Genomic DNA, 14,346 nt, shown 5'->3' on the forward strand with positions numbered 1-14,346 from the left:
CCACAAGGTAAAAAAAGGATACAATATACATGTATAGCATATTAAAATTGTAAAAATTGAGCTGAATGAAAACGTACCTCCGTTTAAGATTAGTTGGGGGATACAAAAAAAGCAACTGATCGAAATATGTGTAAAAATGCTATTTACTTGTATAGACATATATTTGCACAGAATTGACTAATACCAGACTGAAGAGAAAATTTAGAAAATTAATGATGATGGCAACACACATGCCGCATGAATTCATTTATTCTGTTTGTATCTGATTCAAAGTAATAATATCCTAAATAAAAGTATCAATAATGGCACATGAAGTTATAGTGGCAGTCAATACATTTTTATAAAATTCAATGCCATAAAATTACTCTCCAATAAGTGCCAAAATTTTCAAAGGTATGTACAAGATTTTATTTCAGACTTACAAACTTCAAACGAATGAGCAATTATTTCATCAAGGTTATAATTTTCCAAAAATTCGTTCATCCCATAAGAAAGTATGCCATGCAGACAAAAAAAAATTAGGTTTAGTCATCAGAATTTTTAAGTTTATTATAAAAAAATCAGCAGTTTGAATTGGGAATTCATGTATGTATTTTTTCAAATTCAAAATTCTCTGCAAGAAGGCAGCAAATAATTTTTAGGTATGTAAACACTCATAATATGTACCTATAAATTACTTAATTTTACTGCCTTGCGTGTACTTAGTCCTATTTTCATACATTTTTCATTTATAATTGTATGAAAATCGCAGCATGTTTGTTACTAATGATTCACAACAAGGACAACAACAATTTAAGCGTATAGACTGCAGATTGGCTCTAAAGCATGTAAGATGGAGGATATTCATCTTGGGTACAATATGAGAAAAATTTTATTCTACAAGTGTAATTTTAACATGAATAGAAGTACTTTTCCCTTAAAATAATTCCCTTTCAATCAGCCTTGGCCTTTTGTGTCAGAGGTAAATGTTTCCGGGTCCACCATTTTTGACATTAATACAATCTCTATCTTATAAGCCGAAAGAAACTCAAAAGTAAAGGTGAAAATCCTCTGAAAGAATAAATGTATGTCGGATAGTAAGTTTAACACACAAAATATTTGTATCCTTTTGAAAACAATGAAATATTCCTGGAAAATTGGTGAAGAGAATTTATGAGCACTGTATATCTGAGTCTGTTTTAACCAATCTTCATAACATATTCTGGAATCATTGCTTTGAACTCAGCAGCAAATGCATGCGGAATTTATTGTGGAAGAAGTACCTTTTATTCATATTGAATCGCAAAAGAAGTCAACATTTTTCCTGGAAAAAAAATTCTAATTTTGGTAGTATCACATAAACTGAATCTTTCTGGACAGAATTTTATCTAGAAGCTTAATAACAGTATTCACTATTACCCATTTCTCTGCAGGTTGCTTCCCTTTTACAACTTTTTTTAAAGTTACAAGTATTTTCATGGGAAAAGAATAACCTTGGCCATGTTTACTATAAGCATTGTGAATGAGTATGCTTCCACAATATATCTATCTATCTGGTGTATTATTCAGATTATTGCTGACACGCCAGGCACCTCAATACGTCATGGCATAAAAGCCATGCACAACTGGAGACCACTTTATCTAATTAAGTCAAATTCTGATGCCCACCAAGCTAATTTCAACTTTGGATCAGGCCATGATGATGAAATTATCTTTTACTTATGAGAACTGTTTTTCAATCTCAATCTGCCGATGAAAAAATCCAGCATGGTATTTATTCTAATCATGGAATATGTATAGGACAAAGACTGGATCCTGAGAAAGTTTACTCCAAAATACATACCTATGGGAACAGCAAAGTATCATTAGAATATTTATTTAAATTAAGTAAAGAGTAAAAAAGTGATAGATTTACACATTAACACTAATCATTGAGTCGATGATTAGGATTCTATGCTTAGTACGTTCCAATCATATTTTACAATTTGGAGCAGATGTTTTCCAGGTGCAAGTCCATGCTTTTTTACCTCTGCACAAACTTCATGATGAAAAATATCGAGAAGTACCATGCAGCCTATTCAATCAATACATGTAGGAGCATGTTGACAGAATAGAGGTAGTTCTCAAAGACAAGTAGTGAAGCAGGTAACAGTGTGTATCTGATATCTTAAAAATACATTCTTTTAATGCTGTGAAATTTGCCTTTAAATTAAACTAAGTTACCTATGCAAAATTCAATACCTTTCAATTATCATTATTACAATAATTACCAATACCAGCCTTGGTAATGTCTTCCCCTGCTAATCCTGAAATTGCAGGTGTGATTCCTGACCAGGTGGGTTTTTCAACTAGGACTTGGGTGTTAATGATTGTCCTTGATGTTATATTCAGAGGTATTTCCTCCTTTCAAATCCAACATGGAAACTAACATAACTAATTTAAATTAAAACTTATTTTAAGTGCTTATTTAATTGGTACTTGGCTCAGGTACTTAAATGCATCAGGCTCAGGTAAATAAATATTTAAAATAAAAATTATCAACCAATTCCTCTACATTTTCTTAGAAACATTTGATTTAAGGTGAAATATGTTTCCAAGTAGACAGCTGAGGATAATTATAAACTATAGCCAAAAGATTCAACAAATGCTATTTAATTTTTTGATTTACCAAAATAATAGACTCTTTTGAGACTTTTTTTCAACAAAAAGTAAGACATTTTGCTTTAGCTCACATTTCTTGGAATTTTTTAAGACCTTTTCAAATTCCCATGACTTTCATTAAGCATTACAATTCATTAAGATTAATACTCACACAACGTTTCATATAATCAGTGTCTCCTGCAACACAATATGTTCTTAGCTCCCTGTCAATCGTAAAACTTTCAACCCCAAACTCCCTTCCTGAACAGTTAATTGCAGAAAATAATTTGAATCCTTGGCTCATGCATAAAGCTAAAAGCAGTGGTTTCCCCAAGGCATTACGCTAACAAAAATTCAGCAAATAAAATTTCCACTGAAAATCCCAGAGAAATGAAAGAAATGCTAACCAAGTTAAATTTTGAACATGTTATGTAATTCCTAATGGCATTAGTTTGCTTATAAAAGTTAAGGCAGAAATAGAAAGATATGTCCAGAAGAAATCGCACACATTTCTCAACACACTCCCAAAATAAGTCACAACACAGAAGAGTAATCCCAAGATGAAAAAGATTTCAAACACATAAATGGACAGCTTTTGAATAAATTAAACATATATCAACAAACTGAAGAAACAATTATACTACTTCCAACAAATTATTTTTGAGTAAACACTTCTCATTATTCCCCAGTCTCCAAGGGGAGTGATCTTTTCTGATGGATGATGCACACCCACTGACGTGAAACCACTGCACATCCTGAGTGAGGTAAAAAAAAAGAAAAAACAAACCCACTGCATGAGCAAGCATTACAGATGACAAGAGACAAACCTGATCGTGATCGGGGAGGTCTCCTGGGGTGATGTCTTGGTGAAAGCGTGCAGTTAGTAGGGCATCAACGTGACCGACCCACTCCTGGAGAGTGAGGATCCTTCCTTCCCAGCGCTGGGCTTCCCTCGCACATCCCTCAAGCAGGGCCCCCCTTCGGCCCGCCTTGAGAGCGTCCGCAACGGCCAAATCCCCCAAATGTTCATGCAGCCATGACAGAGAGCATGCAGGGCAATCGTGCAGACAGGTAGATAGGAACAGGTGTGTGTGGTGACAATGAGAGAAAGAGAGAAGGAGGCACGCAGGATGAGGACACATGTAAAGGAATTAAAATAAACTGGACTTTAAAAAAATACCAGAAAACACAAAAGGCACAGATGTGAACTATTTTTTATATTCTTTTTGAAGCAGTGAAAACAATATCTGTGCAAACACCAGGGTTACTCTTTGAATTTCCATGGCAAACGGAGATGCATAATATCCTATGCATTCCAGACACACAAAGGATACCTAGTGCTACACAGCACATATTTTCATCTACCAGATGTAATATCCATTTATTAAGGACTCGTATGTTAGGGAGCCTTTTGCTTGGGTGTATTAAACATGTTATGAGCAGCATGAAAGCCTTGTGGGCATGGCATTCTACTACTGACCAGAAGGTCCCGGGTTCAAATCCGGATGAAGCCTATGGAAACCCCATGCTAACACCAAGCTTTGTGATTTTCTGGGTAGCACAATGTTCTGGGAAAAAATGGGTTACACAGCAGAAGGAACCAACTTGAACTCAATGAATTCCACATGCCTCAAGTCTTAATGAAGCATGTGCTAGTCTAATGAATAGAGCATTTGGCTACTGACAAAAATGACCCAGGTTTATGTTTCAGGAGAAGACTTAAGATCACCCAATCTAAAATCGATTAGGTGTGATTTTCTATTTGAAGAATTTGGCAAGGAACCACACATGACAAAAGGAAGGTAACTGGTATCCCCACCCTGAATGTAAACATGTTACATTCCTTAGTCCTTAGTTTTGGTGGAGCTCTACCTTCAGCTATCACTACAGATCTTCAGCCAGATTACTGTGGTAGCATGAGGGCTAAATGCCAATTGAGGTTTGCCTTCATCTATGGACCTGAGGTTTGGGTTGAAGGCTGTCATTGGTTATTATGAGAACATAAAAGTCGCACTATGTATATTAATATTTTCAATTTCACTTACCTTGTAGGAAATTATATATCACCAGGTGGGACTAGAGACGAGGATGCTTTTTGATCCAATGCATGATGCATAAATAGAATTTTTAAGTTTTATAAAAAAATACTTGAAAGCTACTTCACTTCATTCGTCAATGGACTTAAGAATAATTACGATTGTATTTTACATTTATGCAAATTATAATTCGAGCACATACATGGTTGACATACTCGTATAACATACATGAGAATTTTTAAGTAAAAAGGAAATAAAAATCATTTCTCTCCCAGATGTACATTATTTAGTTGATAAATTATTAGCAAATCAAAATAATGCAAATTTTTCTGTCCAATCAAAGGTTTTTTTCCACGTCTTGCATGTATTTTCCCATTTCCATTTTTCAAAAATTAAATGACTAGTATTGCTTAATCAGCAGTGCCAATGTTATGTTTTCTGTATGCTAATTGTGGCCTGTGTATTACAGGATTCCTTATAAATAATAATTTGACATCATAATTCCAACAGTTCAAATCATGCTATATGTATACATGAGTATAAATGCTAAAACCAAGGCTGTGCTAGCAAACTTTCAACTAGCTATTACTTTCTCTAATCTTAATTTATTAATACCATTGACTAAAGGTAACTTATTTCCTTCATCTTCACTCAACACATGATACAGCAAAATCTTACAAAAACCACAAATACACCGTGGAACTTCAGAATACGAGCATAATCAGTTCTGTAACCTTTCTTGTAAAATGAAACACTCATTTAGTGAGTCCTTTTTTCCATATAAAGTAATGTAAAATACAATGTGCTCCATGCTGAAAAAATAAAGTTTGAGCTATGTTTATTCAAAGAAAATTATATAGACATTATTAAGGATCACGGTTCACATTCACCTTTTCTTTATTCACAGAATGAAACCACCGGGAATGCGAATTCAATTCATAGAAAACAAAAAAATTCAAACCAATTAGTCAATTTATGGTCATTCATAATTCTTTTTTACAGGAAACCCATCGAAAGAAATTTATTTTTACCCACTCTTCAAATTTTTTTGAAAATGCAAAATGGCTTTATGATTACGTCAATTTTGACTGTCTTCTTGTGGCTTTTTCTTTGGGGACATTTTTTTAAACTATTCATGAAATATTATTAAACTGAGGACAAAAAGTCACAAATAACATGCCAGAACATAAGTTGGGACAAACGTGTGATCACTAGCGACACTACAATGCTAGTGGAACTTGTGCTAAACCAAAATGTAAAAAGTCGGTGCAATCACTCTGAGAATCCCCCTATCCTCATCACTCACTATGTGAAATGCCACTCCCTAAGCCAGTTATTCTTGGCCACCATACATTATGCAAATTACTTGCAACTACTATCCTAGGTGCTCGTTAAGTGAGATTCCACTGTAACTGTACTATCCTGGGCAGATAAATATCTTCATAATTTGGAGTAAAATCAAATATCAGGGCTTATTTCACCCACCAGCTAGTAAAAAATAAGAGAATATTATCTAAACTTAGATCACAACAATGAGAACAGCATCGCCTTTCCAACATCTCTTTATCCAAAGCTAAACCTGATTATCAAAGTGTTTGCACAAATAGTGAAATTTTTGCACACCTCTCAAAAAAATTCATGAGGGAAACAGCTCTCTCCAATAACTTATGCATTTCTGGATTCCTGGAAATAGGAAACTGTAGCCTATAACTTTACTTAATAAACAAGTCCAATGATAAACTATATTAAAACCCAGGCTAATAATAAAATACTAAAAACATGCCTATAGATTATTTTATGTGCTTTTAAAAATAACACCAAGTGGAACTTTTGATAGCAATAGAATTTTAATTTTAATAGCAAACAGTATTTTATATGAGTTAGTAGAAACCTATGCTAAAACTCTAATAATAACTGGCATAAACATTAGAAAACTGAATGATTGAAAGAGTGCAATTCAATCAATGGTATTCATTCCAATATATATGTAAAGAGACAGTGGGAATGAATAGAATTATTACGAAATTCAAATTTTGTTGGCTTATATTTCTTACTGGGGATGATTATAAAATACCAAGGCCGGGCGACCATACTTTCAAGCATAAATCATAAAACACCACAGAAGCTCAGCCAGAAAAAGTTTGTGGCAAATAAGAAATTCTGAAAAACAATGATAAAATCTAAAACAAATTGATGGATATGGAAGTGAATTGGACTTGCTGAAAATATTTTAAAATGGGAAACAATCTCTTAAGCAGTATTATAATCAAAGTAAACCAAGAAAATTTTACAAATTCATAACATGTCCACACAATAAGCATACTCTATGCACCATAAATCAGAAGTGTGGTGAAGGGATTAGTTTTCCCATTGACGCTGACAGGGGAAAATGCCAATTTGGCTAGCAGTGGAGGGAATGGAATTGTTACTTGGGAGTATAAAATTAGTCTTTGCTCCCAGACACCAAAAACATAACTACACAACAGCCAAAAATTCAAGTACAATTTCTAACAGTTATTGAGAAATAGCAACAACAATTTTTAGCAATCATATGAATTGTTAATATTACTAAATTGATGAACAATCCTTGAAATCCCCTTTCCACATTTCCCAGATACACATGCACTACCTGTGCCACCTTTGGATGCCAAAGGACCATTGCTTATCAATCTCCACCTTTCTTGTCTAAGTAAACACTTTCCTCTCAAAGGACCAACCAGCTAGCACAGGTAACACAAATTTAATCCCTTAGTAGCAAGCTTCAATAAAAGCTCCTCAAAATTTTAGTTGCTAAGCCACGGAGATGACTGCTCAAAAGCCAAAAAAATTATTTGCTGCTTTCTTAAAGATTTCATCCTGACTTTAGATGATCTTTAACACAACATACTACTTTCAAGAGCACATTACACTACCTATCAATTAAGCTTGATTGTGTACATCAACACCATCGGATCTACAATTATTAAACATCCAACCACATGGGAGAAGCACAGCAAAGAGTTTTTTTTTGCAGGAATATGGATCTACTCACCTGCTGGCTCAATGATTTCCATCGGTTGCAGAGGGAATCAACATCTGTGGCAACAGCCTGAGAAGTAACTTCACCATCAACCAGCATGTGGCCAATTTCCTGAATGCGAGCTAAACGGGCCTCTGGATGATTTCTCATGTAGTTTTCCAAATCCTACAATTTGAAATTAGGAATAAAATTAACTCCTGGAATATACGAGACCTGCTAAAGAGCCATTGAAATAAAATTGTAAACATATTCAACCATATTGCTCAATCTCTCACAAGAGAATTGAGTGTTAGTAATCTTTGGGATCACTTCATCCACAAGCGGGTACATTATAAAGAAAACCTTTTGAAGGAGTCCTTACTAGCATTTTTGTGAATAATTTATGACCACTGAGTACTGCAACTTTGCAAGCCATAAGGTGTAACATAGTAATCAGGCAGTGGCTAGAGTAATGGCTTCCCACCTTGAGGACAAGGGATCAAATCCCAGGGGTTGTAGGATTTTTTTTAGAGGTATTCAGTCCCTATTTGCGAGACTAAATGGAGAGCATTTCAAGTATGCTGTCTGTTGGATCGGATGGTAAATAGTATACCTCTTGGTAACTTTCATTAAGAGTAGGCTAATGCTGATACTCAGTTTCTCTCCATACATCCTGTATTCCCTTAATACTAACTGTAACATTAAAATTTACCCAATATACCACTCAAAATTTTCATGAAATAAGGTGTAAAGTTAAAATGTTCACATAACTATCATCAGCACCACCAATTGTGTTGCCATGGCTGCAAAACTCAGGCATGCACCAGATTTGTGATGATATATCTCAATGGTTACATCCGTATTATACTAATTTTTCCATGTTCTTATTCCGCACAATTCTTGCATTTACATGTACCTTTCTACACATGACATAGCCTGGATTTTCATTTTAGAGGCTTAATGGTATTAATTAACTTAAGGTGTACATCCAATTCACTCTAACTAAATTATTTAAAAATCCCATAAAGCACTTGAACTTACATCCAGTTCCTCAGAGATTTCTTCAGCATCTGCAGCCGACTTAGGGGACTTCCTTAGCCGTTTCTCCAACTTGTCCAACCAATCCATTTCCTGGGCGACTAATGCTATAGAATTAACAAAAAAGGTTAATAATAGCAACTTACATTCTATCACTAATAAATGAAGCATTATATATACAATAATTAAAAGCACATCATTCGCACGAATGCAAGTCAAGAAATATCACATTACCTCTAAATTCACCATACTGATGGGATGCATCTTTTAAAAATTTACACCTTTCATATATTTGGTTCGTCACTTCAGTCCACTTAGCATTTAGCTGAGTATATTTACGAGCCACATCCTGGACAGAATCTCCTTTCCCAAAGATGCTCAGCAAAAGATGGTTTCCTAAAATAGATTTTCAAAACAGCAAAGCCCAGTGAATACATAAGAAATGATTCTTGTAGTGGCAATGAAACTTTAAAAAGAATGACCAACATATTAAGTAATACTCAATGAATTCCATAGAGTCAGATTATTACTCTTAACGATAGTACCACATGCATACTTCCATTACAATTAGATCACTTCTGAATTTTGCAACTATGTGATGCTACACTTCGTATTATGGATTTTTTTAAATATAGATTTTAAGTGAAAACATATGGGTATATTGTATTAAAATTATGCACCCCATGGAGGCTTCATGTCTCCACCTGTACCCCTCCATTGTTATTGTCCTGACAGCAAAAGTACCATTTTTTCAAAAGCTATGAGCTTAAATTTTGGTTTCAAAAATTGTCTGTTTATGATTGAACACTTGGAATACACAACAGTTATTGATATTGAACATAAACACCATCACAAAGAGAAATTCATCCTATTTCAGTTTTTAAATGTCACTCTTTTGAAGAGTAATTCAGCAACTTACAATATAGGATGAGCTTTTCTGATGATTCTGCATAATAAAGATAAATAAGCAATAAACTGGAGATCATCAATTAGAATATACTCAGGGAAAATAGAAAAACAACCATTATGTTTCAACAAATCACATCATACCATAGCTTTTTCTTTTAGTAAGAGCAGCAAAAGTGTATTTGATCTTTTTCACACATTCACTCATCACTATTTAAAATTTATTTCAGGCATGGTATGACTAAATTATTAACTTATGACTGGCATGACTAAATTATTAAGCTAAAATGGTTACTTAAAATGTGTGGAATTATTTCACAAAAACCTATAACCAACTGAGCTTAAGTCCTGTGCTGTGATGTTCAGTTTAAGTTTTATGTAAATACTTCAGAATTAGCAGAGGAAAGGCTCTCATTACCTGCTTCATTTGTATCCCGAAATTCCTGAGTTCTTTGGTCAACCTTTTCCTTCAAATCTTGAAATTTTGCTTTAACTTGAAAAAGTTCAGCAGGTGTGTTGATTGCAGACTTTTGAGGAAGTTCATCTTCTAGCTGACTAAGCCATTTGGTTAGTTCTTCAACCATTTGCAGAACCTAAAAGAAATAATTCACATTACTCCCTGCTTTACTGTAGGTTAGCTCAAACTCTTATCCCCTCTCACAATTTAGTTTCAAACTTTCAGATATACCAAGGACATCAACATTAAATCTTTCTTCTAATTCCAGCATTGAATCTCCATGTGCATATGCTTGCAGCCTTTTTTCATATAAGATAAGGTTCTAGACAACATGAATTATAGAGTACATTTTTGCATGAAAAGTTATAACGAACCATGAGGTCAAATGTTGAACTGGGAGTACACATAAGTTTCCATGAAATTTCTAAAAACATAGTACTGCCATGGTAACTGTTACAAAATGACATCAGGTTCAATAGAACATAAAAGAAGATGAACTTTATCAGCAGAGATCACAATATTTTGGAACATGGGTTTTCCAAATGTATAAGGTATGCAGCCATGTCAATCCATAGTAAAAATTGCAAAATTAGACCTAGTCTAAAATTCAAACTCTGAGACAGTTGCATAGAGTATGTACTTACATGTTTCCAATGTTATAGGATTAATCAGATTTAATCCAAATATCAATATTAACATTATAAAGAAAAAGATTTTTTCATCCCTTTCTAATACAGCTTGAAAATATTATTTCCTTTCAAATACATATAAGAAACATCTAATATAGACATTGAAAGAATTGATATAGGTCTCACTCAGTACATGTATGCATTATGAAAAAGGCACATTGGACTCCAGAAGGAAAGCTGTTTTGCAAGAACATAATTTTCCTTAAAACGATGCTGAAGCTGATGATGCCACAGCTGAGCTATATGAAAAAACCTAATTCCAATATGCTTCATCATTATTTGCTACAATGCTGACTGGCAAGGGAATAATTACAAAGCCTGTCATGGAATGGAATTCAACGGTTAGATAGATGCTCCTATAGTCAGAAAATGAATAATTCTCATCCATGTTACATTTTATGGGAAGTATCATTTATAACGTTATCCAAGGACATAGTCAATATGATTAGAATTCCATGGATTTCCTACAAACCTGATTTATGTACAGTTCAAAATATATCACTTTTAAATCACTATGTACTGACATAGCCAGAATAGTGAGGGGAAAGTACAGGATAGATGCATGATTCAGCTTAGAAAATTAGTATGCAACATTCTTTGTTCATGCTTCAGAAAAAAGTTAACTGAATTGGCAATTTAATGGGGGCCATTTTCTTTCAGAAAGAATGCTCAGATTCACTAAATTATTCAGGTTACTTTCCGTTGACACCTGAATGGATCTTAAAGATGTTTACTGACTGAACTTATGCTGGGTTTATAAACACTAGTCATAAGAAAAAATTTCCAAAAGCTAAATCAAGCAAAAGATGGATAATAAACTTATTGATACCATTCGTGTCAAATTGTCTCACCTTTTTTTGTTTTTCCAAAAACAATGTGATTTTATCATGTCCTTCTCTTGCTTTCTTTTCAAGCATCTTCCACCTTGCAATCAAATCATGTAAATCAGACCCAATCTCTGAAGAGAAATTTTTCTCAGCAGTCTCACTCAGCTTTTGACCTCTCCCCTCAATGGAACCCACTTTGCCAGAGAATGACTCCACCTCAGTCAGTAATTTCTAAAAAATTGACGAATAAAATACATAATATTACCCTAAAATGGGTACAACAATAATTAAGGCAGGGCACATAAACTAGCAGTAATCACACAGATGAGAGAAGCATTTTCAACATGGTGGCCATTCTTTTTTTCTAGATTCCCATTCCTGACTTTTTTCCTATTTTCCTAACAAACATGACGTGTTTTTTCCCAGTTTTTCTCCCAAGTGTTTGAAATCTGATCAGGCATTTTTTGTAGCCTATCCCATGTCACTTCAGTGATATTCCACTAAATCACTGATATCAACCCAGTCAGTTCCATTATAGTCGTCAGTTTTTGCCAAGGCCTGCACTCATGATGGCCTGTGGCAAACATAAACAGATCTGTCAACTAAAAGGAATATTATTCTCATAGGGTCAGTCTCAATTCCCATATTTTGTATTCTCCCATACATCCATATATCTGAGGCAATTGGTAATTTACTCTGGTTCCCCGATCACTGTCCTCGACCATCACTGTCATCAAATACCGTTGACCAAAAGTAACAACTATGGCAGACCAACTTCTTTTTCCCCCCTTGAATACTAGTGCAATAACACAAAGTAACAGTGACAGCTTCAGGTCCTTGAACTACTATGCATGCTCATGGACTTTTTATCAATTAATCCTCAGAAAATTGAACAATGAAATTTCTTTAGAACTTATTTCTTTCCAAAATTTATTAAATCATACCCATGGTATATGGCAATTTCAAGAATTTTTATAACTAAGTTATTTTGGTTGCTAAACTTTCATTACTTATCTAGTTAAACCAGGAGTAGAACCATGTAGTAATCTCGGGAGAAGAGCCTATTTGTAAGTTTTATTGCCTAGGGTGTATGTGCATATGTGAATGTAATTCAAAACATGTTTATTAACTAATTATGCTTCCCTATTTTCAAGGTATTTATGTTACATTTTAAGCATAACATTATAAGTTACCACTTGAAATGGGTGACAGAGGAAGAAATTTTTAAAATTCATTGGAACAGCTAATTCATAATTTACAGATTGAAAAGGAAAACTTTTGCAGAAAACTATAGTGCACTGCTGAAATTTGAAAAAAATGCAACATAAACAACCTCAAGGGGGAGATATACAGTATGTTAACATCCTTATTACCTATCACTAAAAAATGTATAACTGATAATATAACAGCAGATAACATACTTTACTGAATGCAAAATTAATGAAGATAAGTTTATCCAACGTTTATTCAATTACATCAGATATAGTGACCTATTTCTCAGTGAAACTCCCAGGGTACTGTTATATTACTGTTACTTAACATGACAATGAAATACAGCATAGCTCTGGCAAAATGTTAACCCTCAAGATCACATAAGACAAAACTTAGATTTCATTAAAGTTTCAAATGAAAATAAAGGAGAAAAGAGTGTACTTCTTATCTGCTGACAAGAGAATTTACCTTCTATACAAGAAACTCATGCAAAATACCCCACTAAATAACTATTCCTCATAGAATTTTTAAACATCTGATTCCTTAAAAAATGTATTCACAGGGTCCTGAATGCATTCTGCAAAACCACACAAGCATATTTCACTGACTTTTAGAGAAGCTGCTTGATCTTCCAAAGTGTTTTGTTTGCCTGCTTCATCCATTTCCTCTATTTTGTCAATTTTTACATCTTCATCTGCAACTTCTTCAATGTTCACAGTGGCTAGACATTGTTCAGCTCCAGACAGCCAGAGTGATAACCATTTTTTATCTTCCAAAAACTTGTCCACAGCATCAATATCTGATAAAAATTAAAATATTCTCTAATTAATTAGTTATTTGAATTATTTTTTAAATATGCCTTAAATATACATGAAAATCATTTTCTCAACAGTTTGACTCTTTTTCACAAATGTGAAATGTCTTGCCCAGCACACTAATGCATGCAGTTCTCATTTCATAAAAGATTAATATTCCCTGGTTAACATCATAATTCTAAACTCAGATTGTAGCAACTTGATTTTTCCACAGTAAAATTGACAGTTGGTAGATACATAGAGTGCATTGCCAATATGTTTATTACTGACTAACTAGCTAATGAGGGTAGGTTCCCGATGTCAAAAAAATGGTATACCATACTCCTGATAACACTTTTGCACACTGCCAACAAAGGCTATGGTGCACATAGTCACCAAAGATATATGTTAACCACTTAGTTCAACAAGTAATGTATTAAGATATTCCCTTCTTGTTCTCTTCTTTTTATCTAAGAAGGCATCTAGCAGAACTGGAGTTTATTACAGAATGCATTAGAGGTTGTACATGACACAGTGGAAACTTGCTTAACAAACACCTCAAATAGAGAGTAATTTGCATAATGAGCAAAAATATTTTTCCCATAAACAACATAACAACCAAATGTTTGCATAAAAAGTGACAAGAAGGGGGTATTTCCCAGATTGATTTTGTATCTGCTACTTCAGTTTGTGCTCAGCACACATTCTGCTAGCATCTTAATATCGCTAGTGATCACACAGTTTTCTAAACTTATGTTCAAACATATTAT

General features: G+C 33.9%; 1 protein-coding gene across 1 annotated transcript in view; it reads right to left on the minus strand.

The window, feature by feature from the left end:
- The window catches only part of Dys (Dystrophin), a 479,719-nt gene that overhangs the window by 303,801 nt on the left and 161,572 nt on the right, over positions 1-14,346 (minus strand). The window contains exons 20-26 of the mRNA XM_071591999.1: positions 13,391-13,581; positions 11,595-11,801; positions 10,016-10,190; positions 8,926-9,087; positions 8,695-8,798; positions 7,687-7,839; positions 3,447-3,608 (exon numbers count right to left, since the gene is read on the minus strand). Of these exons, the coding sequence (XP_071448100.1) occupies positions 3,447-3,608; positions 7,687-7,839; positions 8,695-8,798; positions 8,926-9,087; positions 10,016-10,190; positions 11,595-11,801; positions 13,391-13,581 (1,154 nt within the window). The remainder of the gene's footprint in view (positions 1-3,446; positions 3,609-7,686; positions 7,840-8,694; positions 8,799-8,925; positions 9,088-10,015; positions 10,191-11,594; positions 11,802-13,390; positions 13,582-14,346) is intronic.

Source organism: Hetaerina americana, unplaced genomic scaffold (assembly GCF_022747635.1).
Source record: "Hetaerina americana unplaced genomic scaffold, ioHetAmer1.1.p SCAF_1, whole genome shotgun sequence".
Classification (NCBI taxonomy): Eukaryota; Metazoa; Arthropoda; class Insecta; order Odonata; family Calopterygidae; genus Hetaerina; species Hetaerina americana.